This window comes from Melanostigma gelatinosum (genome assembly GCF_949748355.1).
Source record: "Melanostigma gelatinosum genome assembly, chromosome: 24".
Lineage (NCBI taxonomy): Eukaryota > Metazoa > Chordata > Actinopteri > Perciformes > Zoarcidae > Melanostigma > Melanostigma gelatinosum.
Genome location: NC_136657.1, coordinates 7,951,918 through 7,976,882, shown reverse-complemented (window position 1 = coordinate 7,976,882; position 24,965 = coordinate 7,951,918). Strand labels below are relative to the sequence as shown.

The window sequence follows — 24,965 nt, the reverse complement described above, 5'->3', positions numbered from 1 at the left end:
TTCATTGCCAATTCACAGCAAAGTTGCTTCAGCACGATTTCGGCCATCACGCCCTCTAGAGGTCTCGCCAACTCTGCCACGTGTGCTCACCTCTACGGGCAAATTCATGTCGCAACAGTCGGGTACTCGAGACTTAAACAAGTCGGGGGAAAAAAAGAAAAGATTTGCGCTCTTCCGTTGAGGTGTGAGTTGAAAGAAGTCTTTATCTGCAGAAAACACCTTTGGCGGCGAGGAAAGGCTTCAAAGGGATACTTTCAGTTTGTCTCTGGGAGGCCGGTCATGGCAAGCTGCTTAGGTAACTGCATGAGACAACCAAACATCAAAGCCTTAGGCTATTCAAGGGGCCCTCGGATGGTGACAAAATGCACAAGTGGATTATTCCTCCTCGAGGAAACACGCATAGAATGCATGCAGGTGGCAGAGGGAGCGAGGGAGCGTTTCATGACGATGGTAAAATGTGATGAATGACAAGCGTTTCCAAGACCAGAGGCGGCGTTACCGCAGAGCAAACGGAATCAGAGCCACAATCTGAGGGGGAAACGAGTCCGCGGACGTTCTCCCGGACCCGTCGGGAGGACGTTCTCGTGATGAATGGCTCACCTTGTTTCCTAAACTCTAGCTCCACGCCGAGAGACATTTCCAAGATGGATGGGCGGTGCGCAAATGAATTGCAAAATATTCAGCCGCTCGTTCGCGTGGATTTGTTCGATGAAGCATATTTCTTTCAAAGTGTCTCCGTGAAGACAAATCTCCACGTCCAGTGACAGGTGTTCAGGGGACACGAGTCTTTAAAAATGGCCGTGATCCACTGCTAAGATGTGTATTGCGACCATCTGGTCAAGATTCAGAATCCCATGCTTGCGTCGCCCACTCACAAAGCCCATCCTGTGGCCGCCTGCTTAAAATTCACCGTGCATGTGTGGATTCTTCCTCAGGATAACGGCAGCCCTAATGTACGATCTAAGAAGATTGTTCTGTAAGCCTCAAAAGAACACGTCTGATAGAAAAGAGGAAAAAAACATTTCAGACGCAGCTTAGCGCGAGCCCCGGAACCTGTGCAAGACCAGAGGTCGGGTTATTCTGTTATCTTTGTGCTCTGGCAGAGCTCCCCTCCTGGCATTTAAAACACATGTCTGCGATAACATCATTGCCCCCCCCCCGAGCATCTCTAAATGTCACGTTAAGTGCTTCTCTTGTCCCACACTGATACAAAAACCGAGGCGCTCCCGGAATACAAAGAAGGCCCACGCTGGCTGGCTGCCATAGCTCGAGCGGAGCGACAGTTATCTTCTCTCCTGCGTTTCCTCCTCGCTCCCCTCATTTGTTCAAACTGTCAAAAGTAACATTGAGCCTCTAATAGGGCCCGACAAAGAAGACTTCCACTCGTGGTCCCAGCTACATTTGGGGGACTTGCAGTAGTTGTTGGCTCTTTTTCTTTCTTGCAAAGACTTGTACCACTCTCACATCGTACGCTACACGTGAAGCTGAAGCCAGCAGGTTCGCTTAGCTGACAAAAAAAGACAGGAAGCAGCGGGCCAACCTCCGGTTCTGCCGAGTGAAACCATCGCGGAAGTGCGTTAAAATTGTCACGACTGACCAGCAGGGGGCGACTCCTCTGATTGTATCGAAGTCTATGAGAAAATGGCTCTTTAGTCAGTTCACTCAAATTCCAAAGAAAACATATTTTCACACCATCTTGGAAATAGGTGATGAAGACTTTTCTCGCGACTGCCGCTCATTTCAAACAGGTGACGTAAAATACGAATGAATTGCAGTGGTGCTATCCATCGGATGCGCGGAGGCAACGTGCAGGGGTTTGGTGCTGTCTCGGAGTAAAGTCTGAGTTCAGTTTCCTACCCATGAGCACATTCATCATCGCTCCCTCCACACATTCCATCTCCATTACCTGTTTCCTCCAAAGGCTCCGCTGCTGCTGCTGATTTGCCCTGTAGAGCCTCGGTAGCTCAGTGGGAGGACAAGAAGAAATTCAGCGCGAGCCTCGTCATTTGTCTGCTATATATAATTCGTTGGCGCCGGTACCTCTTCTGACCCGACATTCACAGGGTGACAATGAAAGGAAACGGTGGGATGCTTCTCTTTCTCCCCGCCGCGCCGCTCTTTTCATCTCTCCTTCCCACAAGGCCGATTCACCGCTTGTGACCTGCGACTGCCTCGTCGGAAATAGACAAAGTGTCTGAGATGAAAACCGGTGGGCAGTTGTGTGCTGGATTGCCGCCCCGGCTTCAAGACGGTCGGGCAGCGGCGAGCCGAGCCAACGCTTCCACTCGGCCCGGTTCTGGTGGTGTGAAGCGGGAGCGGGCCGGCGCCTGCAAGAGTTACCACACATTAGCCTCGTTATAGAAGATTTCAAATGCCTTCATTCAAATGAATGAAATGAAATCATAAATTGAAATATGTATATGCATTTTATTTAAGGTAGGGCAATTATTTAGCTTCGTTCAAATTTAGTCAGCTTACATCTTCCATAGCTCCCCTTAGAATCATGAACAACTTTTGAAAAAGTTTCTGTCTCTGCATCTCTGCATCTGAAAGACAAGAGTCAGTGTATTTCAATGCATCCCTCCCTGTTTATTTGTTTTTTGTTTTTATTTACTTCATGTGCAAACACGCACACAGACAGAAAAAAGCGCAGCTGTGTATCAAAGGTTTGTTTTCACCTTTTTGATGATCAAAATATTCTCCAGATGCTTATCAGAGAGCAGCAACACAGCACGGATGTTTCAGTATGCAGGGCGTCCTGTGCAGGGCGGAGATAAGAACCTCCTTCATGAATACAGATGTTTTCGGCTGTCCCCTCCTCACTCTGCGCTCGATGCGCGCGTGTTCCAGCGGCCATTATTTATAGTCCCGCCAAGGCCCGGAGTGGCGAGAGCAGGGGGTCTCATGGGGGAGTGGCGCCACCGCCAGCTGTACAGCGGGGGAGATATACCACCCCGCCCCCGCAGAGGAACCCTGCGCAGGAAATGAACTCATAAATCAAGCAGTACATTGAGTGTAGGGCCGCGCTTACTCATCTCAAGAGGTCTGCTCCTCTTCCTCCACACACCTCTGCTCCTTTCTTTTTTGCCGCATGACTAATGCAGCGCCGCAACTTTTTTTTTTGTTCGCGCGCGCGTGCGTGTCTCTTGGTAAACCCCCCTGAGCGTTGCCCCCCCCCCCCCCCCCAATTAAAGTGGGGACTGTGTCGCCTCCTGCAGCTTGCTCTCCATCACAGCAGCAGCAGGCAGCATTTCCTCTGACAGAGAGGAGGGGGGGGGGGGGGGGGGGGTCGCCATCACTCCTCCTCATAAAACCACAGCGTCCGCAGAGCTGACATCGGATCTCTGCTGACATCTGTCGGTGAAACAATGAACTTATTAGGGCGACTGCTGCAGTAATTCAGAAGGAAATAAATATTGTTCTTTTTCCCCCAACACTTTAATCTTCTCTTCCATTTTCAGATTTTATAGACGGATGGACAGACGACCGCAAAACAACATCATTGAATTACATTTATTGGTAGAGGCCAATATCACAAATCACATACATCCTCTGTCCACGGACCCTTGCATCGAAAACATGAAACAAGGGGAGCAACAGAGGAGGGATCCCTCCACCAGGATGGACAGAAGGGCTAAAGATGTAAATTCTTCTGACAGAAATGATACACATGAGAGTAGTAGTGATGGCAGCAGTAGCACTAATAACAGCAGAAATGAGAATAGAAAACAATGCCCAAGGCTACAGCTGTCACCAGCGCGGAGGCATAAAAACAATGAACTCCTCGTCCTGTTCAAGATGCCTCTGAGCCGTTAGCGGTCCCACCAAAGAGACAATCCCCCCAAAACGCCTCGCGTGGTTTCATTTCAGTACTCGTTTTTACCCCAGGTTTTCTTCTTGTGACCCTTTAGAGGAGCCAGACCCTTAGGTTGAGAAGCTTTTACTTTGGTACATTGAACTACACTCTGCTGATGATACCTCTGTTTTTTTATTTTTCTCAGGTGAGGCGGTGATTATTATTGGGGGCCAACAAGCTGCAGTTTGTTGGTAAAAGCAAAACAAACGCCATAATTATTATTGTTATATAATACACAACTGATTCCACAGCAGCAGGTGGGGCCCCACTTTGAAAAGGGGTTGATGTTAGTGATGGTTCCGACCACATGAGGGAGCCCTTACACAAGACCAGCACACCTACTGCAGCGCAGCGTGTTCCTCTTTCATCCCTTCAAAGTATGAATGTTTCAGTGTTCACCCGTTACTCTGCCTGCAACGTTTTATTCGTGTTTTATTCGGTGACACCGTTTACACCCCCGACTCCCCTCATCCCTGCTTTCTGGCTTCAGACTACCCGTTTCTCCGTTTTCAAACTCTGCCTCTCCCCTCCCCCCCCTTCTCCCTGCGAGCTGCGTCAAGTCGCCTCAACAACACCGGAAATGAGGACAACGTGCGGGTCCCCGTTAGCTCCGTGCGGGATAGAACGAGATCATATGGCATGAATGTCGAAACATACTGTATGGCATGAATGTCGAAACATACTGTATGACATAATTTAGAAAGTATGAGGGGACATATGTAAAATACAGGAGGATAAACAATAACGCCACAGTGTATTCAATAAATACTAATTATTATTCTTTAGATACAAGATTGCATTGAATGATATAAACATTAATGCAAAATCAGAGCATTAAAGGACATGGAAAACAATCCGTTTCTAATGGAAAGTGTGAATATAATGGTTCCATGGCTAAATTCAACTTGAACAATATTTTTTCAGAGCCCTTGTATTCACATGTTGAATCTAAATTGTACTGTTCAGGGACATTGCACATCTGTATGTAAATGTCCCAGACGTTCATCTGCAGTCCTTCGCCCGGATGTTACAATTACCCTACAAAGAGATGTGGTTGATGCAGTTCATTCGTCATTTTTTTTATTTTAGTCCCGTTATCAGCGTTTTACTTTGAAGGTAATTACCGGAAGTTAATTGTGTTTGTTGAAGTTAGCTTGATTGCTGTCTTTTTTTTTTGCAAGCAGGGAATTAGGAATGTGGAGACCAGCTGCTACGTCACCCTCAAATCTTCTGGGGTCCCGACGACAGAAAACTTTTCCCGAAGGCTGCGAATAAACACCACAAACCCTCCGGTACGTTGAATTAACGAAGTCCTGCAATACATAACTCAGCATTTAATAATATTGTCAATTGTTAGTGATGTATTGTAACGTTAGTTTGAATTCGGGTGCTTAAAGTTTTGCCCCTGCACGTTGACGAAAAAAATGTCCGTTAGCCGTGTAGGTAGGTTCGAATGCGCGAGACGTCTCGAGCTAGCAAACGCTACTTCACCGAATTTGGTGAAATGTTTCGTACTCAAAAGTAGCGTTAAGACGTGAGGGAGACATGTTTATTGTTGCTCAGTCAGGTTCAAGCGTGATTGCCATTGTTTCGGTTGAGGTGAAACATGAAATGTTCGTTTCGGAAAACGTGACGCGAAGAGATTAGCGGTGTTCTCGCTCATCCTCCACGCGCTCATCTGCAGGTAAACAAGAGCCGTAAGACAAGTTGTAGGGGAAATGTTCTCCTCTACAGCCAGTGTTGCGGTAACATCCCCCCCCCCCCACCCCCCCCAGGGACGCTGGTCTCTGTCTCCATGGTAACGCGGCGGACGCCCAGCCCCGGCGTTGTCGCGTTGAGCTGCCCGCGAGGGGGGCGGCACCAACGGAACCGGAGAAGAGCGATCTTCGGTTTCTTTCTGCCCGGAGAATCAGTCGGAAGATGGTAAGGGGAGGTCCGGCGGCGTCGGCACAGCGACAGAGAGGTAGATGGAGCCCGGCAGTGGTGGAATCTGTGCTCTGTTGTTCTCCCTCGCCAAGGCAGCTGCTGCTGGCTGTCTATTCTAATTCTTCTTCTTTCTTTCTTTCACCCTCTTCCTGTGACTGCGGAGCATACAGGGCATGTGATGCTAACGTGAAATGTTAAGATTTGCATGATGATCTCTTTGTTTTCAGCCGTTTCACGACGGAGCATACTACCCGTACACCGGTGACACCCAGGGGACCCACTCATCCGCAGGGATCCCGTCCCTCCTGAGCTCCCCGCTCAGCCAGCCCTCTGTGAACGGCCACCCGGCGCCCGGCATGACTCCGTCCAGCGGCGCCTCCGCCGTCCTCCCCTTCAAGTTCCGCCCGCGGCGGGAGAGCGTGGACTGGCGGCGGATCAACGCCGTGGACGTAGACCTGGTGGTGAGCCAGCTGGACCTGGACGCCCTCCAGGAGCACATCGGCAGCGTGACCTTCTGCAGCCTGGACGGCGAGCGGTGCCAGCGGTGCCAGAGCCCCGTGGACCCGGCTCTGGTCAAGCTCCTGCGGCTGGCCCAGCTCACGGTGGAGTGGCTCCTCCACTGTCAGGAGTTCCTCGCCCACAACCTGCGCGCGGTGGAGGAGCGGGTGGCCGCCGCCGGCAGGGAGCGTGAGAAGCAGGAGGAGAAGGTGAAGATGCTGACCGCCGAGCTCAAGCAGAGGAAGAAATTCATCCGGACCCAGCAGTCCATGCTCGCGCCACGAATCACCAGCGGCCAGAAGGTACCGCGGACACGCTAAACGCTCACTCTCCATGGGGGGGATCGGTTACCATTTGCATTTCACATATGTTTGGCAAGCGGACAGCTAGCTCCATCACCCCCACCCCTCCTCCTCCTAAGGGCCCCCGCTCCGTCATTGTTCCCAAGGTCTATTCACAGCTCCGGCTTTGTGCTTTTCCTATCCGGCTTTGGAGGGAAAAAGACAACATATTGGTTCTAAAATGGTTGTGTGCCGTAAAGGCGTCCTTGTTTTGGTGTGGTTATAATAAGCTTTGTGTTCAGGCTGGAAGAATAGGATTCAGAGCTGCTGAACAGATGGTGTCATGTGCAATTAGGTTTTTTTTGTTAATCCACTTCCAAAAGGGTGACGAGCAGCAATCAAGACGACCGGCCACCCGCACGTACGCACGTACGTCTGTCTATCTGTCGGATCCATTTGTCGGTAAAGCTTATCAGGGTTAGTTATTTATAGCACAAATCAAAAAACCTCCCTCTGCACTCAAAGTGTACGGCTGCCAAGGCGACCGATCTAGTGTGTCTTGACAGCGTGTGGTTGCTAGGTGTGCGCTAGCAGCTCGGCTAACAAGAGGCGGCTCAATAATTGATGGAGAGGCTGTGTGCTCCTGTCCTGTGAGGACCTTTGCTGCGTGACATCGGTCCACATGACCACACACACACACACACACGCACACAGTGGCTTCCATATGGTGTGAAATGATATCAGCAGCAGCAGGTTGAAGGAAGTCACTGTATTATGTGTGTGTGTGTGTGTGTGCAGCATCTCTTCTCGTTGTTAAGTGAGCTGGCGTGTGGAGACGCCTGCTACAGGGAGAGAATCAGCATCACTCACGCTATCCGTCAGCCTGAAGTCAGCACGTGCTCCTCATTGGAGCCTAATCAGCGTCTTTATGCTGGCTTGGCCTCGTTCACTGCTCCCTAATTCATAGAAACTCAGTCGTTATAAGAGATTTTGTGACTGGTTGTTCAAAGAAATGCACAAGTTGATGTAATAACGCCTGATTTTCTTCTTTTTTGTTTCTTTTAGTGTCCACATTGTGATAAATCCTTCCTCAATTCCTCATTCCTCCAGAATCACATGCAGCGCCGGCACCCTGACGAGTATGACATCGGTGAGTGGAGCAGAGTCGCGTAGGTTTGCTGATCCGGTGCAGGTGACACGTGAAACATTCTCACCCATCGTATCGTTGCATGAACTACATCTGTTTTTCTTTCTTTTGCGTCCTTACAGAGTGTCGCTCGGACAGCGAGAAGAAATCTCAGATCGAAAGCCTCAAATCGGAGATCAGCGGCCTGAAGGAGCAGATTGTTCAGCAGCAGCTGGACCTGCAAGCCAAAACAGCTCAGGTAGGGAAAACCAGACCACTGTGACGGATCAGAAGCAATCAGCTTGTTTGTTTTTATTTTATTTTGGGGGGGGGACTGTCCCTGAAGTCCATACCTTAATGCCGGCCCTTTGTGGGGTTTTTTTTGATGTAATGGCAGGAAAAGGAGCAGCAGTCCCTGCAAAAAGACCTGCTGAGAGAACAGGAGCGCTTCAAGGCTGAGGAGATGGCGCGCATGGACCGAAAGATCGAGGACAGCAGGGACGGCATGCGCAGGGAGATGGAGTTTCTCTACACCCGAAATATTCAGGCTCTCAATGTACGAAAAGGATGTAAATGGTGTTTGTTTGGTTTTCGGGATATGTTTCATGATCTTACATTCACTCTCGTTCACAGGAAGCGAATCAGAATCAGACGGATAAGCATGAAAAACCAGCCAGCCCCGTTCACTCGCAGCCAGAGAGAGATCTGGACAACTACAGAGAGATGCACACACAAGCCATACAGAAGCTGGAGCACCAACTGAAGAAACAGGTCGGTGCAGCCGGGGACGGATTGTTTTACAATCTACGAGCGAATGAAGTCGCTTTGAGCACCAAAATGTTCTCTTCTAGGATAAAAAGTGGGGATCCAGGCTGCAGGAGATAAAGGCCCAACACGAGTCTGAGAAGAACCAGGTATGTCTTTATCATTTGTCCTGATTATTTATTATGCCGTCAGCCTCTGAACCCCGAAACTCACCGGTGGGATTGAAGCGTGCTTAGGGTTCAGAGGTTAAAGCGTCTTTAAGTGCAGAACATTTAACCAGCTGTAGTTGGAGATTCGTTTAAAATGCATCTTCTCCCCGTCGCCTTCCAGCTGCTGAACGAGCTGAGCAGCATGCAGTCGTCCGTGTCCGAGCACCAGGAGAGCGGCCGGCGGCTGCAGCAGGAGATGGGCAGGAGGCTGCAGGAGAGGGAGCAGACCATCAAGGCTCAGAGGGAGCAGGTCAACACCGACGCACACTCACACAGCCGGCGCGATTATGTCGGGAGAGGAAGCGAGGCGGAGGGTCAGCTCTCATTCAGGATATCCTGTATTTGCTACGCGGGCTCCGATTGAGACGGGGTGATACTGTATATTTGACAGGAAGCTGGTGCTTTTCCTGGAATAGCGCCACAGTTTCCCATGCGCGGTTTCATACTACAGGTCCCAGAATTCTGGGGTTTCCAAACTCTCGTTAAATATCTGCCTTTCCCATGTTGCAACACAACATGGGTAGTTTTCCTCACAGATGCAGTGAACAAAAACAGAGTTGGTTCCATCCTCCCTCCCTGACATATTTTAAATTGATTCCCTGGCAAAAGAAATGACCAAATATAATAGAATCGCTCTTTTTTTTTTCAACTTCCAGATAAAGAACATCAACTCGACTCCACCCACCAAAATAGTGGACGTACCAGGTACGGATTCCTTTTCACTTTTTGCTTCTCAGAAAACGTTTTCCCACTTTAGGAAGCTGCATGTGCGGCCTCGGTGCATTCACCGTGTGCTCTGTTTTCCAGTCGTCGTCAGTGCGCCCGCTCCAGAGCCGAAACCAAAGAGAGTCGTGCTCGGTGAGTCAGCAGAAGCGTGAGAAAATAATAATGTGAAAAAAACCACTGTCGCTCCCGGAGAGGCCGAGCATGTGCTTTCGTGCATGACGGATTTACATGCTGTCGCCACATTCCCTCATCTTTATTTCCAACACACGTGTTATCTCACTCATTGACTCTTAATGACCTTTGACCTCATGTGCTGTCCTGTTAGAGGAGCCGGTCTCTGCTCCTAAGCTGGATCCTATACAGGAGCTGTCGGAAGAGGAGAAAGGTAAAACAGGCGACACAACAAACGCAGCCGAGTCGACTGCATGCGGTCTGCATGGATGCATCGGGCTGTTGTGGGCGGCCTTTCCCCTTAAAGGGACGGTGCGGGTGTTTTGGAGTGTGATTGTCTGAGGTTCTTCTCCATAGTCAGTGTATTACTACAGTTTGGACTATGGAGAAGTAGCTCATACAAACCCTGCTTCAAATGATCCAAGCGTTCCCTGTTTAAGTGCGGACTGAGGTGATTTCAGTCCGCACTTTTCGTAAAGTAAGCTCGATGTCTGTGCCGTCAGTTGACGCCTGCCATGTCAGCATTGCTGATCATTACATCCGTCCGTCATCTCGTTGCCATGTTCGCGGCAAATCAGCTCGTAGACATTCTCCTCTTCTGCCTGCCCCGCTGCAGTCCCATCCATCTGCCCGACTTTGGCATGGAGCTTGCTCTGAAAGTTGGCAAATGCATGTTTATTCGTGCTTCATCTTTGCCTCTCTGCCTGTAATTGGAGCCCGATTAGTTTTGTTTATCCTTAAATGGCTGATAAAGTGTGATTTATTTTACAGACTCGAGCAGCTTCTCTGAGAGGAGGCCAGTGGAGAAGAGGCCCGAGCCTGCGCCGGAGAAGAAGCCGAGGGTGACCGCCGAGCCTGCGCCGGAGAAGAAGCCGAGGGTGACCGCCGAGCCTGCGCCGGAGAAGAAGCCGAGGGTGACCGCCGGCGCTCTGAAAAGGAACCCCAACATCAAGAAGGAGATGCGGCCGAATCTGGAGCAGGCTGTCATCGAGAAGCTGGAGAACCTGGGAGTCAAGTCTGTAAGTTCACAGCTTCAAAAGAAATCAAGAAATACTCTTAAATGTTCTTTCACTCAACCTGCTTTGTGTCGACCTCTTGTCAGGACCAGAGCGGTCTGAAGGACAAAGAGCTCAGCTCCATCCTGGCCAAGGTGCACTCGGAGCGGGAGAGCGTCGCGGAGGGGATGCCCGACTACTGGCGCCAACGGGAGGAGATCGCCAGCACCGTGGAGCAGAGGCTGGGCGGTCAGAGAAGAGGCAGCGACCCTGCTCCTGAGTCACAGACCAGATCCGGACAATCGGTTCAAGGCGAGTCATCGAAGAGCCTCTTAGTGCACGAGATCACGCCCGAAGTTCTTACTCTGCCCCACACACGCACCGATAACAACCGCGCCGTACGTCTTTGACCTGTCGAAAGTCCGCTAACTTAAAAAAGTCTGTTTTTGTTCGCGCGCAGTGCTGCAGATCCGCCCCCGATCCAGCAGCCTGCCCTCCAGGGCGACCCAGGTGGGGTCCGGACCTGCAGTCAAGCAGCCCAAGACCCCCCAGCCGGCACCGAGGATCAGGGCCACCGGCCAGCCCAAGACATCTACACCCAAGACCGCCCCGAGGACCTTCACATCCAAGTAAATGAAGGGGTTTCTCGTAGTTCTCCACAAATGTCTACTTGGCATTAACATGTCCAACAAACTTGAGCGGGTATACAGTACATCTACTGAAGATCTAAATGAACATAGCCGACATGCTGTTCTTATCGGGTTAATAATTCTGTTCTTGTTCCTTTTGAAGTGTCAAAGTAACTGATAAAAACATGGACGTTTAGTTGACACTGTGTCTGTGATTCTCGAGGACCCCCCCTTTCAGTTCAGATGAAGAATCTGAAGAAGAGGACACGGATGTCGAGGAGGAGCGTCACCAAAAACACCAGAGGGGCAAATCCCCGCAGCCCAGACTGAACCAGGTCCAGCTCAGAGCGAGCAAAGCCGGTCCTGTCCAGTCCAGGCAGGCTCAAGCCAGGCAGTCATTCGCCTCCAACTCCCAGCAGGCCCGGGGCTCAGTGGGCGGGGCGACCAAGACGGCAGTCGCAAAGCTGGAGAGCGACGAGGACGAGTGGTCGGAGGTCAGCGAGCTGCAGGAGATCGACCCGAAGCGTCTCCAGAGTTTCAAAGACCAGAACGGCAACGTGGACAAGAGGAGCTTTGGCAAAGGCAAGTTCTTTAGACATCGTAATATATAAAGGAAGACTTTTGAATCATGACAGGTCTTACATTTTGAGATGATACCTAGATATACAAGATCATATCGCCAACAGGAGTGACGTAGTTCTCTGAGAAATCATCAGATATTATTAGAAATGGAAACTGTACTAATAAACAAACACATTTATTGTATTGTTTGTTTTAATTCTTTTAGAGAACAAAATCAATGACCTGGTTCGAAAAATGGAGAAGCAGTTTGCAGAGAGAGCGATAAAGAAACCAGCAGGGGGCGTCAGCATCTTACCAGAGAGGAAGGACGAGGTCCAGGAGCTCACGGTGAGAGTCGCTCCGTGATACCTCAGTGCTTCGGCCTACAACGATGCCAGCTCATTCGATACGTGTGTGTGTGTGTGCTGACAGTACACAGATCTAGAGGAGAGCAGTGAGTGGGCGGGGTCCTCCTTAGAGGACAGAAGGGAAACGCCTAAACCGGCTAAGGGCTCTGGACCGACGAGGAAGAGCCTGGACTCGCCCAGCACCAGCGTGTGGGGAACCTCCACAGGAAAAGGTGCCAAATCAGGTCAGTCGCAGAAATAACTCCAAAAGAACCTCCTTCTCTTTACGAGCGTCAGTCGCCTCTCTCCTTCACTCAGTAAGACAAACCAGATCTCAGTCAGATATGCAGCTGCTAGAAAACGGGTGTTTCCCACTTTTTGCTCCGACAGTTGGAGTAAAAACAAAAACAAACATGCCATCGTATCTCTAAGCCCGGAGCGTCCTGTCAGCACGGACCCCTCTGTGCAGTTCCTGCTCCCCCTTGAATTGCCCCGATACGCCAGTGCATTTCAGACGACTATTTCTTGTTTCACGGGCTCGATATTCTTTAAAAAGCACAATGCGTCCAAATACAGATTTGGACGATGGTTCCCGAGGTGCGAAGATGATGATGATGATGACTCTTCCTGTTTGTGAAGCGGTGCAGTAAACGCAGCTGTCTTTCGCCCGGCAGGTCTGACTGAAGCTGGAACAGGAAGCACCCTGAAGAGCAGCCTGTGCTCCCTCAGCGACATCAGCGACTCCGAGGACATAAGCAACAGATAACACTAAGGTGACGTAGCAAGCACAGACACAAAGACCTCAGCCAGCCCATGTGACACCTACAGTCCGTGCCTAATAGTCTGCTGTAATACAGAGAGAGCAATACTTGGACGTCTGTGTAGAAAAGAAAGACCATCGAATAAATATGATGGTTAAACACCAAGTCTCCCCTTATGCCCGGTGCCAATGCTTTGCTTGCCATCAACCTTTTTTAGCGTTCAACTTTTACATTTTAGTTTTTTCATTTGGTGTATATTCATTGAAATATAACCCGCACTCCAAACCAGATGCTGTGTGTAGCATGTGTCAACTTTTGTACACCAATTTGTATATTGCCTTCACATGTGAAATGGAGCGATGAGATGTGATTTTTGTATAGAAGATATTTATACGAGCAATAAAATCTATTTCTATGTGGAATCGGCTTGAAAAATTGTTCCGGGACGCGTGTCATCAAGGTTCTTTCTTTCTTCCACAAAGCACGGCAACCGGAAAGTGATTTAATACAGATTCGTCACATAATCTTAAATGAACGGATTTTCAAAAGAATACAGTTTTTATGGGGAGTGACGGCTGTGACGGCTTCTTGTTCGGTCACCAAACATGTTCAGCTGTCGTGCCTTCCTTCATCAGGATGGAGTCTGAGGTTGACCAGTGCTCAGTGATGTGACTTACAGATCAACACCGCTGCGAACTATACAAAACATTACCAGTTGTTTGAGTGCCACCTTCTGGCGACTCGAAGGAAGTTCAGGTGCAGATGAAGAACTTTGAATAAGAAGCCACAAAGACAATTGGCAGAGTACAAAAGAAAATAAACCTAAATTTATTTTGTCCATCACTTGATCTACATTTTATTTGACTTTTATCAAGAAGACATAATGAGATGTACAAAAAGAAACTGGCAATAACCCAAGACACAACCCTGAGGAATGCCAGACAGCCAGAAAGGTCAGGTGAGGTGAATAAAGTATGGAGAACTCTTCGTTTTGAACAGATTTGTAAACAAATACTAAGTCGTATCGCATGCTATGATGCCGTCGAGCTGGAAGAGAGTGCATTGTGTTTCATGTTTCTCCTTTTATACTGAGACGTTCAGCCCGTTTCAAAAGAACAAAGGGAAGGAATCAAAGGGTCAAAACCTATTATTGACCATTTCCAGCCTTGCATTACATGATTATAGGAATAGTTTGGGAAATATGCATTTGTGTTTTCTTTGCAGAGAAGATAGATACCACTCATGACTATGCGCGAGATATAAAGCTGGAGCCAGCAGCTGCTTAGCTTAGCATAGCTTAGTTTAGCCTAGGCATCGGGGTGAACGGCTAGCCTAGGTCTGTCTCACCCTAAACTGATTATAACGTGTTGATGAGTGAGCTTTAGAGGTGCAAGTGGTCCAATTTTGTTACCCTCTGATGGAGCCAGGCTAGATGTTTCCCCCTACTTCCAGTCTTTATGCTAAGCTAAGCTAACGGAATGCTGGCTCTTGCTTCATATTGAACGCACACGACGGTGGCACTGATCATCTCAACTAGTTCTGAGCAAGAAAGCAAATCGATGTATTTCCCAAAATGTCGAACCGTTCCTTCTCAAGTCTTTCAGTTCACGTCCTCGGCTCAGACGAAGCTGTCCCTGTTGAAGGTCAGTCTGGTCTTCGTCGCTGCTCGGCTCGCTCGGCTCTTCCTGCCTTCATAAAACAGCGGCGGCCCCAGAGTCACTCTGGACGACGAGCCGGGCAGCATGTAGGTGCGTCTGGTCCGGGCGGTGGCGTAGGTGGCCGGCCTCCGTGGCCTTGCTGGAGAACTGTTGACAGAATTGAAACAGGATGTATGGTCACCGATATGAAGGCAATACATCTGTTTCAGTGGAATATAACAGATTTCATATTTACGTTTTTGGGAGACCTTCTTTTCCAGAGAAGTAAGTCAGCACTGTCCCTCCAGAGAGGAGAAGGACGGAGCCTCCCCAGCCAATGAAAACGGCAGCTCCAAGTTCAAATCTGAGCAGCAAGTATTAAGGTACATCAAGATCATCCCCATTTGTAGATATCACTCGTTATAATAATCACACTGCTGTACTCACTTCTGTGCCCTGAAATTTTCGTCCAAGAACTCTGATACAACTCTGTTGCCCCACCACGAGTAGGTGATCATACCGCAGAACCCTAACGGAAGACATCCTCACTTAAAACCTCCAGAGTGCAAAACCTGACACACACGTTCAACACACACACATCTTCAGAGTGAACATGTCTTTACCTGAAACCAGGTAGGTTATGCCGCCCGCGAAGGCCACCCTCGCGTTGGCGATCTCCGAGCCGCCTATTTTGGTGCATTTCATCCCGACGAGTGTGAGGACGCCTCCGAAGAAACCGGTGACGACGGAACAGATGGCGAGCGCTCTGCAGGCGTGTAGGAACGCTGGAGGAAAGCAAGCAGGTGAAACGAATAACTCTACGGAAATGATTCATTTTGTATTTTTTAAATAATAAATCGGAGGCTGATTTTAATTTTATTTCCGAAGTCAAGTGCAGGGTCCAAAGAAAATATCAATGCTGCTTCTTAAAAATGTCATCTAACAATTAAGCCCCCCACCCCAATCATTTTCATACAGGTAGACACAATGTAAAGTTGATATTTTGACGTTTTCCCAGCGTCCTACCAGGCAGCGCCAGCATGGAAGGGTAGTCCTTGCAGTCGGATACCCCCGTGGTGTCCGAGATGCAGTCCCTCCACAGGTTGGAGTAGTAGTTGGAGGTGGTCAGCACGATGGTGCCCACCTCGGAGAAGGTCCAGTACTCCGTGGGAAGGGTGGAGCACACCAGGATCCAACCGCACAGGCAGGACACGAAGCAGCCGATCTCCATGTACATCACCACCGTCCGGTAGTTCATGGTGAGTCCTCGGGTAGTAAAAGTATCGGATGTAGAGAGTAACGTCCAAGTTGGGACAACTTCTCACCGTGGGAACCCGGACTGAGCTCTTCCTCTGTGCCGTCGTCAGACCAGCAGTGTTGTCGTCTTATCTTTTCAGACGGTTTTGCCTCGTCAGCATCCTTCACGTTCCCAGCACTCGGGTGAAGGATGACGTCTTTCTGGCTCATGCTGCCGCTCGAGTTAACCGTTGCGTCTCGTTTTGCATCCTCACTGTTGCATCAACTGTTATTTGTCTTTATTCAAATACATTTTTCTTCTTTTGTGACAAAACGATTGAAGTGGTAATCGCATACCACAAACTATCTGCACATGTGAAGATGACAAAACAGAACTCACAATGTAGTATCAATATGCTAAAATAAAAAGGGAAATATTTCATGTTCATGTCGGAGCCCCTTTTGTGGGTTTACACACAGCTGATTTTGTAGGCTAGTGTTGCACTTATAGTACTGTTGATTGAATTAAATGTTACAATAACGAACTGTGCAGCCAAGTAGAACGAGGAAACTCACCACCAGGTCCAATATATGGGGGGGGGGGGGGGGTCCAATTTCATAGCTGAGGAGAAAACGGTTCAAGTTGGCAAATAATATCTCAGTTTTGAAGGAGCTGCTTTGCTCTGGAAAATAGAACTGTTGATGTAAAAACAATCGCCAGCAACGACTGAAACGCCTGCATGAGGGAAAGGGGGGGGGGGGGCGGCCCAGACGAACGAGATGGAAAGCAGACGCTGTTATGGACGTCCCATCACTACTCCTCCGGTCTCCACCAAAAGTGGACTTCTGTGCACAACCAGTTATTTCACTTTACAGGACAATATAGTTGCTGAACTGTGTGTAAACTAAAAAAAGAAGTTGAAATCTGAATGAATTTTCTCAGTTTTATTCAAATAATGTCAGAAACGCATGTCCCAGTAAAAAAGAAATCCTGAGATTTATACAGTAATGCAATGGAAGGACTTTTTTTTTCTTTGGACCGATTGTTTCCATAATTATGATCTGTTATTCCTTCTATAAAATGTAGATCCGGTCCCCCTACAGCGGTGTGAAGGTTAATAACAGCAAAGCAGTCCCTGTTTACTGAGTTTATTTATTGTTTTAAACAACACAAAGGCTGCCAGCTCCGTTAGAAATGGATGTGGCTCAGTTATGAGTGATATTTAATGAGTATATATATATATATATTGGTTCTAGTTGTGACACAGGCAGCGCAAAAGACAGTTCAGTGAAAAAAAGATATGAAACAGAAAACGCATAATGATGATAATATCAAATATAAGAGTTTTTCTTGAACGCCGTACTCTCAGTCCTTGAGCTGCCCGACAGCGACGACACTGTCCGGCTGCTGCCGCTGCTCCTCGACCCGGACAAAGACGAGACGCTGGACCTCGACGAGACGGCGGACCCCGACCCCACTGACCCAGCAGACCTGCTGGTTCTCCCGGTCTCGGACGAGCGCCCGGACCTGGCCGTCTGTCCCGACCTGGCCGAGCGTCCGGATTTGGACGTGCGTCCCGATCTGGAGGAGATGCCGGACAGGTCCGAGCGCTCGGACTTGGACGACAGCTCGGACACGGAGGACAGTTTGGTCTTGGAGGAGATCTCGGACACTGCGGAGGGAGCCGTGGTGGACTTGTTTTGCTCGGGGTCTGGCAGTGCCTGGATGTTGATCACCCTGGAGACAGAAAGAAAAGAAGAAAGTTCCCCACAATTCTCCAACTGTTCCTTTAAGGTTTTGTTTGTTTTTGTTTGGCCAATTTGTCAATCAAACCATCCATGTGACATAAGAATGATACTGTAACCTCTGCTAACCACAGTGTTCAACAACTCATGCGGATTTCTCTTCACTCATTTCACCAGGAGCATCTGTTAAACACCAGAGTTCCTCTTCTTGTTTACACCAACGGCTTAAGGGTTGCTGTACAATGCACACTCCCAACACAACCCAAGTGAACACAGCCTCCCGCATTCCGGGTAATGAGTCACGGGACTCTGGTGTTTATTAAGGAGACGGAGAGAAAGAGACGGGAGTCATTTCTTCACTTCCCCACATGTGTCCTGCACTCACTTTGTCTCTCCTCCGCAGAGCGGCGCGCACACTGACCACACGTAGAAGCAACCGCCGGTGGTGTGAAAGGCGGAGCCGACCCAGCCGAGGAACATCGGGGTGCCGAGGTCGTACCTGTTGGTGTCGAGGCGGAGAGACGCTGTGAGATTTACCGGTTCATGTTTACTCAAGAGGGACTCGCAGGGTTACGTTGAAGCCGGTTAACTTACCGCAGTCCGTTAAAGTCAGGGTTGAAGTACTCCACCGAGACATACTGCGCATAAACAGCATAGCCACATGTGGACAGGATACCTGAAGAGAAATCATGTCGAGTCATGTATCACTGCCTCCATCAGTTTGTTTGTTAGAGGATTATTGTGACTTTAAAACACGATATACAGTGTATGTGTATATATATATATATATATATATGAAGATATCTATCTATATACGGTATATAGATATATCTATAGAGAAGAAAGCACAGATACTTGTGCCAGAGACTGAGTAAAGATTAGAACAGATGAATATCAAGAAAACAATAGAGTAAAAAGAAGTACATATATGACAGAGTAATAAAAGAAGTAATACTGACACAGCACAAAATAAAATGACAATGAGAGTAAAATATATATCCCGCCAATTACAACAAAAGAATAAAAATACAAAAATGAATAGTGTGCATGATATTGAGAGTAATATTGTCAATGATATTGAAAAGTAATTTAAAAAACTGTATTGCACATGATATTACAATGTTGAAAAAAGTACATGACGTAGTTGTTATTGTTGGTGTCCAATGTTTCTGCAGGGGGGGGGGGGTCCAGCTGCTGCCCCCCAGCAGCACCCTGCTCAGCTCCCGTGCTGTTACTCCTGTCTGTCCCTTTAAGACGCTAACCTTTGCCACTCAACACAGAGCTGAAGCTGAGGGTAATGGCCAAGCAGAATAATTAAAACGAGACATTACCGCTGATTATATGGCACCATGCGCCGGCGTAGATCTTCTTGTACTTTGAGCGGTCTTTGCCCCCGATGAAGGTGCACTCCATGCCCAGCAGACTGAGCACAAACCCCAGCATGCCCAGGGAGAGAGCTGCCATCAGCAGGCCTCGCACTATCTGGATGTGGCCTAGAGTCGCACAGTGAGACATAAATGAGGGTCTAGATGCGGGTTTTATTCCGACAGGGTGGAAAACGCGTCACCTACCCTCCACGGACCAGAGCACGGGGTAGTCGTAGCAGTTGCTGACGGCAGTTGAGTCTGTGAAGCAGGATCTCCACAGGCTGGACCAGTACCAGGCCACCTTGATGATGGAGGAGCCCCCCATGCCCCCGATGGAGCTGATCTTCCAGCCCTCCATGGCCATGGTGCAGGCCACGAAGATCCAGCCCAAGACGGTCATCAGGAAACCCCAAATCTGGACCACGCGGATCTGCATCTCTGTTCTCAACGTGAGTTGATCTCCTTACTCGATTTCAGATCCAAGGACACGTCTGATTCTAAACCTTGATCCACAGTCCAATGTAGATGCTTTTCTTATCCTTTTTCTGCTTCGTCTTCACACGGCAGTCCCGTCTTCACGCAGAAGACGCGCGCATCCCGAGCTGAACGTCTACTTTTCATCCAAATTCAAACAAGACGCGGAAGCGGCCTCGTGCTCAGCTCCAGAAACAGGAGCAGGACGAGAGCATCACAGGTACAAATCTGTTGTTTTCCAGGTACTGCTTTACATGTGGGTGAGAGACAACGGTCGCTCAGGTTCCCATGGGCCACACTTGAGAGTTGTCTCAATCTGGACTGAGAGTGCTCACCTCAGCAGTTATCTCCAATTACCAAAAGCAGCCTCACGCCTCATTTCCCTCATGTGCAGACGCAGTTTTAAAAAAGCAAGATCTGTTTGTAGCAGCAAACCAGACATTAATTCACAACATGTAGTTTTCTTAAATAATTTCACTTAAAACAATTTAGGTCAAGCTCCAAAAACACTGGATCCTACACTTCCCACAATGCAATTTCAGTTGCATCCTTCATTAGACCCTCCCTCTGCCTCCTCAATGCCCAGACCGCCAGTTGGTAACGCAGGCTGAGTTCTAATGAAGCCCAAGCTGAGACCCTGATGACGTCATCAGGGTCATTTTAAGTGGGAGCGTCTTTATTTTCAGTCATGTGACGTGTACAGTGAAACAGAATATGTTGACGGGGCTTAGTTACAAGAGGGCTTAAAATTAAATCTTTAAACTTTGATTGGGTCGCTCAAAAGTGGGCGTGGCTTTGCGAATACAGCACAATAGAGCTGTAATGAGTAGCAGAGCTGCTGACGACTGCTTTATAAGACCAGGAGGGTCACTTTCTGCTAAACACTACGACCCACGTTAGATATGATGGCCGTTGCCCCAAATTTACATTTGATTTAATGCAGTTATGACCACGCCCCCCAAGTTCATGATGAGTCATCAAAAGGTTTGTGTTCTACAGGAAGAGAGAATAAATGACTCGAGAAAACTAGTACTACATCCTTCTTTTTTTGCAGATATACAATATATTTAAAATTACAACACTTTTGACCAAAAACCAAGTACATTTGTGCGTCGGTGACCTTTTCACGTTCCATGAAATATGTGCTTTCGCTGCTGCCACGAGCTCAGCTGCTCGAAGCATCATTCTCGACTTTGCCTCAGGCCTTAAGCTGCCAGTTATTAGTCATTTGACTTATTAGACTGTGCTGTGGGTCTCACAATTACAGCACAACGTCTTTGTGCGGTTATAATTAGAGTTAAATCTGAGCTCATGAGAGTCTGGGAGAGTGATGAATGTTCCTCGGCGATGAAAGAGCTCCTCTTTGTTTCCCAGTCCTCTCGGCTTATGACAAAGTTATTGGTGGGGAGGTATTGGAAACGGTGGGGCGCTGTGTTGGGTGAGGGTGGCTTTGATTGGCTTTACTTATGACACTGAGGGGGGGGAATGAACAAAGGGATGCTTATGTGACCGGAGCTGCGCAGGCTTTATAGAAGGTGCAGCGAATAAGGACACGTTTAACTATTCCACATTGTGAAGTTTCCTCAGATTTGTTAACCATTAAATGTGCGTTAATACTGCTCTCTGGTGGTGTGATTGCAGTAATGGCTCTGTTCCTTCAGACGTCTTCGTTCTGCTGTTGCAACAACCTCCCTCCCACCTGAGATCAATGGATAGGCCAGTGATGAGTTGTAAAAACGTTATTTTAGCTCCGTCATCGGGTCAAAATGTTACCAAACTGTGTGACCAAACACCTAACGACATTCCCATCATGCCTCATCCTTACTTTGTGTTAAGTGCTCATTAAGTAACGATGGTAACACACTTGAGTAATTGCGCTGACATAATAACTTGAAATTAATTTGGAGCGGTCATTTATTTTGAAAAAGGAATTCATTGAAAAAGTCCAAGCCAGAAGGAGTTTGACGCACTGCGTTTGCGGTCTTAACGTCCCTGTATGTGATGCGGACATCAGACAATACAATACCGCCATTATATCAGCGCGTTCTGCAGAGCCCGGGTCACCTGACACTTGTTAACGGATGCAAGGCGCCAGAAAGCACAGGGGCAACTGCTCTCTGCCAGCTGGTTCAAGTATCCAACCTCTGGGCCAGGAGGTTTTGCGTAACATAGCCTGGGGTTCCTATTGATAATAATTCCTAGGTGGAGATGGATGGCTGATATGAGGGGAAGCCTCCGGCCGGGCCTCCTGCTCTGCAGAGCCATTTCCGGGGGGTCAGACGTGACTTTGTGACCCTTGGAAGTCAGATCAGTCTGCGCACAGACCCCCGAGAAAGGCCTTCTGCTTAAGAATCATTACCCGAGGGTGTCCCGTGTTTCCTTAAAGCGACAGGAGAAGATTAACTGGAATTACATCATAGCTACCCAGGTTTTCAAAAGTAATATCTTTATTTTTTGATTATCAAATTACAGAATTGTTCCAGCTTTAAATGATATTACCTTTTGTGTGAAGGAAATACCCCAAAATCATGTTTACAATCACTGAAAATCATCTTAAAAATGCTCTATTTCCCTTAAATATTGATGTCCAATTGGCCTTTGACTAATTATGAACTAGATATTGAATATGTCTTCAGTCTACGTGAGACAGATGGCAAAGGCCAGCTTGGTGAAGGTGACCGGAGAGTTTGAACGCTGTTTTGTGCCAAATCAAATTTCCTGCCCCAAAAGAAGAAGAAGAAGAAGTAGAAGAAAAACAAGCTTATCTTTTGCTGACAGAAATGTTCCCAAAAAGTAGCCAAATTCACAGTGGAATCTTGCCACTGCAGGTCAGCAGAATCTGTAAACCGACACATGAACTACACTCTCCGGGCATTATTTTCATGGAGTCGAGGCACAGAAGTTCTTTGCTTTTTCTGGTGAAATCATTTCTATTGTGACAACAAGTCCAATGTCACACGTAGGCGTTTCTTCCAAACTGCCTCGACGGCTCCTCTGGTTCCTTGTGGAGGCTGTTGATCGGCTTTCTGTGCTTGTTGCGTGCCGTCACAAACGACGCAGCTCCAGTGTACGAGTATTCAGCTCTGCAAAGAGACGACGACAACAGAGGATGAGTAACGACACCGGAAAATACAGAAATGTTAAAGTAGGGCCAAATCCTGCTCAATATTTCTTTTTATCATCCCTCCTTTCTGTTCTTTTTAGCCGATACAAGGATATGCTAAGCAGGACTCACTGTTATAAGAATGATGCCCAGGGATGTCTCCAAAAGAGAAAGTCAGCATTCTTTGCCTGATTTCCCATATAACTGCCCTCAGCCAAGGTGACTTTCACTTGGAAAAGGTCCTAATTACTCGACTGTAACAAAGGAAACATTCAGCCACATACGGCCGCAGCACTAATCAAAATGACGATCGTACAACCTGGCCCTGTAGGTTCAGCAATTACGACACGAGATGTTGAGAGAGATTACTGGATGTTTTCTCTCCGCTGCAGTTAAAGTAATTATTTAAATTGCCTGATTGAGTTAGCAGTTTAAGAGTCGGTCCAAATCAGATTTCCTCTAAGCCCCTTGTTGCTGATGACAGACCTGGGCTCACAATGTCAGCATCCAGCATGTTAGAAATATCAAGCGACTGGCCTGGCACTGGAGCCCTCAGACAGGGAGAGGCAGAAGATCAGTCCCCCCAGGATACACAGCACGGATCCAGCCCAGCCGATGAAGAGAGCTGCTCCCAGCTCAAACCTGGAGGGTTGAAGTGGGGCGGAAAAGACGAAGAGATGTAGGACTCGACTTCCTTTCATATGAATGTTAGTCCTGAATACTTACTTCTGGGCAACAAAGAGGGGGTCAAAGAAGTCGGTTGTGATCCTATGAGCGTATATGGAGCACGCAGTCATGCAGCAGAGGCCTGCGGAAAGAATTAAGAGGATTTCTACTTCCAAACCGGACTGAAATCAAAGCGGCGAGAGCCGATTGTGTCGTTCACTTCAACACTGATGTAGCCCAAAGTTGAACAGCTTCCTAAAACGCAGCTCAGTTTCATGCGCTGTACCGCTGAGGACGAAGTGGAAGCCCGCGGTGACGGTCAGGCGAGCCTTGGTGGTCTCCGAGCCTCCTATTTTGGTGCACTTCATTCCTACCAAGGCCAAGATGGCACCGAAGAACCCCAGAATTATGGCGGCGATCATCAGACCCCGACACACCTGGATGTAGACTTCATGAGAGAGACGGAGAAGAGGGGGGCGTGCTTTAAACTAGTGGATCCCAAACAATTAGAATTTCACTTAATTTAAACAATTTGAGGTCGGAAGAGGTGAAAGTATTCAACTTACAGTAAAGAGTAGTTCCTCATTAGACACACGTATACACTTGTTGCAGAGGGTTAAATGAGTACATTGATTACACTTTAATTCATTAATTAAATGTGACGCTACAGCCAGCAGCTGGTTAGCTTAGCATAACAACTAGAAACTTGGGGAAACAGCTAGCTGGACTCTGTCCAAAGGTAACAAACCTCTATAGTTCCCTAATGATTAGAAACCGGAAAAAAACACAAGCTAAGCTAACAGTCTCCTAGCTGTAGCTCCATGTTTAGCATGAGGGTGGTATCAATCTCCTCTAAATCTCAGCACGAAAGTGAATCTTTAAAACAGAACCTGTTTTATTTGAATCATCTCGTGACCCCTCAGATTTATCTTGGGACCTTTTGGGAACCGTCACTAAAAACCAAGGGCTTGAAGATAGGACGGACGTTTAAAGGAGTTTAAATTAGCACTTAAATGAAATACATTTTATTTTCTCAACAGTCAGTGACAACAGATAAGATGTGGTACCTCTGAAACTATTTTTCAAACAGTTTCAACTTCAAGACTTTAGAATGATAGCATGTACAAGCAGCGCCTGTCCTTATTGTTTCTGGCAAGTAATGGGGAGAGACCAGTGGCCTCTGTGTGACTGTATGACTTTCTCAGATTGCTTCATTCTGACACATTAGGAGGCTGAATGAGTCCAGCTCAGCTCATTCACTGAAATATGCCTCTTGTGGCCTTTAGCTTTAAATGTTGTGGCCTGAAGTCAGAGTCAGAAAACCGCAATGTTGGTCATTCACCCGAAAACAAACAGGTGTTTTGAGCATCAGTGCTTAGGTCAGATGAATAAATCTCTGCCGCCTTCTACACTTCTACAGCAACCACAGTCTCCCAACTCACCAGCCAGCGCCAGCATCGAAGGGAAGTCCTTGCAGTTGGACACCCCGGTGGAGTCGGTCACACACGTTTTCCATAGGTTAGACCAGAATGTAGCTGTGGTGATGACCGTCCCGTCCACAGAGGACACCTTCCAGTAGTCTATCGGCAGGGTGGACGACTCCAGGATCCACCCGGAGATCGTCAGGACGAAGGCAACGATCTCTGTTGCCATGTTGCCCATTTTTTTTTTTTTCTCCCCCCCCTCTGTGGCTCGGAGGTCCCAACTGGGACACAGGACGGAGATCTTTCCCTCAGGAGTGTTCACAGAGAGGAGGCGGAGGAGGGTCGGCCCCCGGGGACAGGTGCGTCAGAATTCTGCTTGTTGTCCACCTGCCAAGCATCTACGCCAGAGAGCGGATACTTTTAAAGTGCATATCGTTCGCCGACACACAATCGGTTGCTGT

At 48.2% G+C, this 24,965-nt stretch overlaps 4 protein-coding genes across 6 annotated transcripts; 1 reads left to right on the top strand and 3 right to left on the bottom strand.

The window, feature by feature from the left end:
* Positions 1-5,054: 5,054 nt before the first annotated feature.
* On the top strand, positions 5,055-13,272 carry dzip1 (DAZ interacting zinc finger protein 1). 3 transcript variants are annotated; one of them, XM_079296571.1, is made up of 19 exons: positions 5,055-5,148; positions 5,632-5,779; positions 6,010-6,582; positions 7,627-7,711; positions 7,831-7,946; positions 8,085-8,243; positions 8,321-8,458; positions 8,539-8,601; positions 8,783-8,911; positions 9,318-9,366; positions 9,469-9,519; positions 9,713-9,772; positions 10,330-10,577; positions 10,661-10,865; positions 11,014-11,182; positions 11,406-11,764; positions 11,970-12,091; positions 12,176-12,335; positions 12,765-13,272. In XM_079296571.1, exons 2-19 carry the CDS (start codon positions 5,777-5,779, stop codon positions 12,854-12,856), a joined length of 2,781 nt encoding a protein of 926 aa, XP_079152697.1. In that variant the 5' UTR covers positions 5,055-5,148; positions 5,632-5,776; the 3' UTR covers positions 12,857-13,272. The 3 variants fall into 3 exon arrangements, with proteins under 3 accessions (XP_079152697.1, XP_079152699.1, XP_079152698.1); XM_079296573.1 differs by having other exon boundaries at positions 5,632-5,819; XM_079296572.1 differs by lacking the exon at positions 9,713-9,772.
* A 1,197-nt stretch (positions 13,273-14,469) lies between these two features.
* Positions 14,470-15,746, bottom strand: LOC306797361 (claudin-10-like; the record flags this gene model as incomplete). Its single annotated transcript, XM_079296699.1, has 5 exons — positions 14,470-14,656; positions 14,745-14,852; positions 14,936-15,017; positions 15,112-15,273; positions 15,515-15,746. 5 exons carry the CDS (start codon positions 15,744-15,746, stop codon positions 14,470-14,472), a joined length of 771 nt encoding a protein of 256 aa, XP_079152825.1.
* Positions 15,747-17,056: 1,310 nt separating this feature from the next.
* LOC306797344 (claudin-10-like) lies at positions 17,057-19,273 on the bottom strand (the record flags this gene model as incomplete). The annotated part of the gene is made up of 5 exons (XM_079296666.1): positions 17,057-17,462; positions 17,856-17,969; positions 18,065-18,146; positions 18,802-18,963; positions 19,042-19,273. 5 exons carry the CDS (start codon positions 19,271-19,273, stop codon positions 17,057-17,059), a joined length of 996 nt encoding a protein of 331 aa, XP_079152792.1.
* A 2,991-nt stretch (positions 19,274-22,264) lies between these two features.
* On the bottom strand, positions 22,265-24,742 carry cldn10a (claudin 10a; the record flags this gene model as incomplete). The annotated part of the gene is made up of 5 exons (XM_079296589.1): positions 22,265-22,404; positions 22,959-23,056; positions 23,141-23,222; positions 23,367-23,528; positions 24,523-24,742. 5 exons carry the CDS (start codon positions 24,740-24,742, stop codon positions 22,265-22,267), a joined length of 702 nt encoding a protein of 233 aa, XP_079152715.1.
* Positions 24,743-24,965: the final 223 nt, after the last annotated feature.

What these genes read in the sequence shown, in the direction of transcription:
- dzip1 (XM_079296571.1), top strand. An exon ending in CCCTGACGAGTATGACATCG is followed by an intron (nt 7,712 to 7,830) that starts GTGAGTGGAGCA and finishes GCGTCCTTACAG; the next exon opens with AGTGTCGCTCGGACAGCGAG. An exon ending in GAAATATTCAGGCTCTCAAT is followed by an intron (nt 8,244 to 8,320) that starts GTACGAAAAGGA and finishes TCTCGTTCACAG; the next exon opens with GAAGCGAATCAGAATCAGAC.